At 35.4% G+C, this 3584-nt stretch overlaps 1 protein-coding gene across 1 annotated transcript; it reads left to right on the top strand.

Annotated features, from left to right (window-relative positions):
• Window positions 1–358: 358 nt before the first annotated feature.
• Window positions 359–2877, top strand: LOC123528844 (cysteine and tyrosine-rich protein 1-like). Its single transcript, XM_045308870.2, has 3 exons — window positions 359–516; window positions 1132–1401; window positions 1887–2877. The coding sequence occupies exons 1-3, from the start codon at window positions 471–473 to the stop codon at window positions 2084–2086; spliced, it is 516 nt and encodes a 171-aa protein (XP_045164805.1). The 5' UTR covers window positions 359–470; the 3' UTR covers window positions 2087–2877.
• The last annotated feature ends 707 nt before the right edge of the window (window positions 2878–3584 follow it).

Genomic DNA, 3584 nt, shown 5'->3' with positions numbered 1-3584 from the left:
AGTGTAAATAAACAGTCTTACTGAATGTTCAAATATTCTACAATTTGTATATACCATTTTATATGTTTCATTCTTTCGCACAATTCTTTATAAACCTGCGTATCCCCTTGTCTCTGAGTTGTGAGGGCATATAACTCGGACGCTGCAAAGTCCTACATATCGTGTATCAGGAAGTTAAAGGAACAAAGCATAGCCGATCTATGAAGAAAAATATTTGTATAAATTTAATTGAAATTCTAATCAAAAGAAACCTTGACTAATCCGCAGTAATCTTTTGTAATACCAGTATCTTAATTCTATTATGGTATTCTATTGGTTTTTTGTTAGTTTTACCTATACCCGTATTAACGACAGTGTTATAAACCAGTGTCGAGCATTCATCTTAAAATATCATCGTACATGTTTATGCGTCACGAATTGGCATGCTTTCAAAAAATGAAGTTTAATATGTTTTATTGATATATACTAAAATGAAAAACTTTTTTCTGAGTTTTGTGTTTGGAGTAATACAGATTGGTACGTACCTTTTAAATCTTATGCCTTTGTTATTTCTTTTTCGTAGAAAATAGATTGACTAGTTTTAGACTAAAATAACACCACGTAATTGAAAACGTTCATATAAATTTTCTTTTATGACTTTATTATGGGTATACATTTATGGAATGCCTTACCGATCAATAGTCAAAGCTCAACAAACCTGTTGACCGGTCTATGGCACAAACTATGGACCCGCAATTGACATAAGGAGTCGTGTAAAATGTGATAGCAGTATTCTGGTATTCTGAGTAACAGCATATAAGTTCCGTAGGCATTTACATTGACACGATATACTAGTACACTGTCTGAATTTCTTGCCGTTCAGTAGTCACAACTATTGCCCGATGTCCGAAGGAAGCAGTGCCTATAGTTTTAACTATTGACCGGCACGCCATTCAATAAGTGTTTTATTGCTTGACGTCAGAAATGAAGTTTCATAGATCTAGTTTTATTTTTTTTTACTAGTTGAATATATACCGGTCATTTGGACCGGCGGTCATGTAATGAATAACAATATAACAATAATTAAGTTAAACATTGTCCTATCCCTCTTAGAAAATTATCTACTGTAGCAAGTTTTATGAACTGTTCTAGGAATCTCACAAGCCGAGTATTGCACGAACTATAACTATGCGGGCACTTACCATTCTTGTGAGAATGGGTGCTGTGACTCCTGGCCGTACGAGACATGTTGTTCCAACGAAGTCTGGTTGGGCTGGGCCATTGCTGGGGGTGTGATAGGAGGCATACTGCTCATCAGTCTGGCTGTGTGTGTCGTCTGCGCTCTCGTCAAGAAAAAGGGAAAGACGGGCCGGGTTATACAGCCAAGCCAGGGACAGGGACAGGTTCAACCCCCAGTCTATAGTAAGTATCACACTGTTATTCGAAGTTGATCTGATAGTTGTTGTCTGCAAAATTCAATGTAAGATAGTTTACCTGATTTTCCGCCGTATCACTTTACAATCTTATTTGTCTCCCAAATATAGCGTTAAATCAAAGTTTCCTCCAAGGTTATATTGATCGATATCTTAAGCATAAATGAAAGGACTTTCAACAGCTTGTCAATACGGGCATAACATCACTAAAGCGAGACCAAGTACTAAATCGTTATAAATTAGGGTCATATTTTGTTATAAATTGTGCATTTAGGCAGAGAGGTCATTTCGTTGCTATTTGATAATTCAAATGCAAGTATATTTATTTAAGATGGAGGATGTTGTTATCATTTCATCCATTTCGTTTTGATTTATTATTCCGAGTACCGCTATTTTTGTTCATATAAATTGATTACGAACCCATAAATCATTACGATTACGGTTTTGAAACAGATTCTAATTCCTAATTTTCAGCTTCAACGGTATCTCATATGGCAGCGTATCCACAAAGTCAAGGATATTACCCGCAGTACACAACCACCGTTACACACAACCCCACAGCCCCACCTGCCCCGCCACCTGCTTATCAGACTCTGTATGGACAACAACAACAACAACCACTACCGCCACTACCTGCTGGTTTGCATCAACAGGGAAACAATCAGATTGTATGAAATGTCGTTAGTACGGGTCAAAATCAGCAAAGTGTGAAATCTACAACTACATATATTAAGTCTTGGCGCTTGATGAATGTTTCGAAACTTTATAATATTATGTAATAATAATCACAAGAAAGTGTCAAAGATCGAATCTGCATACGCTAACTGAAATCCCTTTTTAAACTGTTCGGTAGTAAATAATTATCTGTGATAAATGGATATGTATCGCAAGTATCTACATATTGCCATAGTTCGGCTTAAAATTCTGCACAAGAATATCAACTGTAGAAAAAGCTTATAACGTATGTCACGTCATCATAAAGTTTTCTTGTCAAATTTGACATCTTGTTACAGACAAGAACTTATCTTTGTAAATCCAACAGTCACTATTTCGACTTGCGAATCGATCAGCTTATTCAGTAGACGTCACCTTTCTTGTAAGTCACCTTTCTTGAACGTCACCTTTTCATACATGACAATCGGGATGCCGCAGTTATTATCAGGATCCTGTATCTACGGTGCAAGTAGGGTGAAATTAGACACAGATTTCGTGTTGATGAGATTCCATCCATAGATTCAGGTTGAATAGATTCCGTCCACATTGCTTGGCAGAAAACAGCTCTCATTCCTTTTTATTGGAACTGAATATAATGCAAACTATCTGTGATAATTTTCGACTGACAGTTAGACAATTTTACAAATGTATTGATTTTAATGTTTTCATTTTACTTCATGCAGTGTTATTTTGTTAATGTTGCGTTTGTTTCCTCGTAAGTTGATTAAAATAGTAATGTTTTTACACCGGATTCCAGTTTTTCACTCTTGTTGTAAGTCCTTCTTGTTGACTAATTTAAAAGTCTTCTGTTAAATAAAATTATTATTTTAAGTTCTTACATTAAAACATTCTCTTCTGAGTTTGATGTTAACTACAGGTGCATATTTGCAAACGCCTTTTTGCTTCAAAGTCATTTTGAAGCTTTAGTTTACTTGGTAACACGTCGACCGCTCAACCCAGATGTATCGTTCTATACTAGCGAGAACTGAACACGTAAACTGAAAAAATAACGTGGTTCGTGACAAAGGTAAAAAGGAAGTAAAAATGAAGAATTTAAGTAACATATTTCCCATTTGTTGTTGGATTTCACACCAGTATAAACAAAAATCATATAATTTTATTTTGATTCCTCGACTACTTACAGTACATGTGTATATGTATGTACCATAATTCATAGCGTTGAGATTTTTTATTAGCTCGACTGCTTAAATTTTTTTAAATAAACGCTTTTGTCGCCGTCCACATCCGCCTCACAAAAGTTTTTCATGTAAGCAGGATTCTTAAGAAAACCCACAAATACTAAGAGACTTCACACATGTCTTTGGCACTATGAGATTAACTGACATGACAGGTTCCATAACTCTAGCTTTTATTTTGACACAAGTATGTTTCTTTAAACTAAGGAAATTTGGTTCGGAATTTTGCATTTAAGCAGATTTCTCAGGAGCTACAGGACCA

Source organism: Mercenaria mercenaria, chromosome 13 (genome assembly GCF_021730395.1).
Source record: "Mercenaria mercenaria strain notata chromosome 13, MADL_Memer_1, whole genome shotgun sequence".
Classification (NCBI taxonomy): Eukaryota; Metazoa; Mollusca; class Bivalvia; order Venerida; family Veneridae; genus Mercenaria; species Mercenaria mercenaria.
This window is presented reverse-complemented; position numbering and strand designations above follow the sequence as displayed.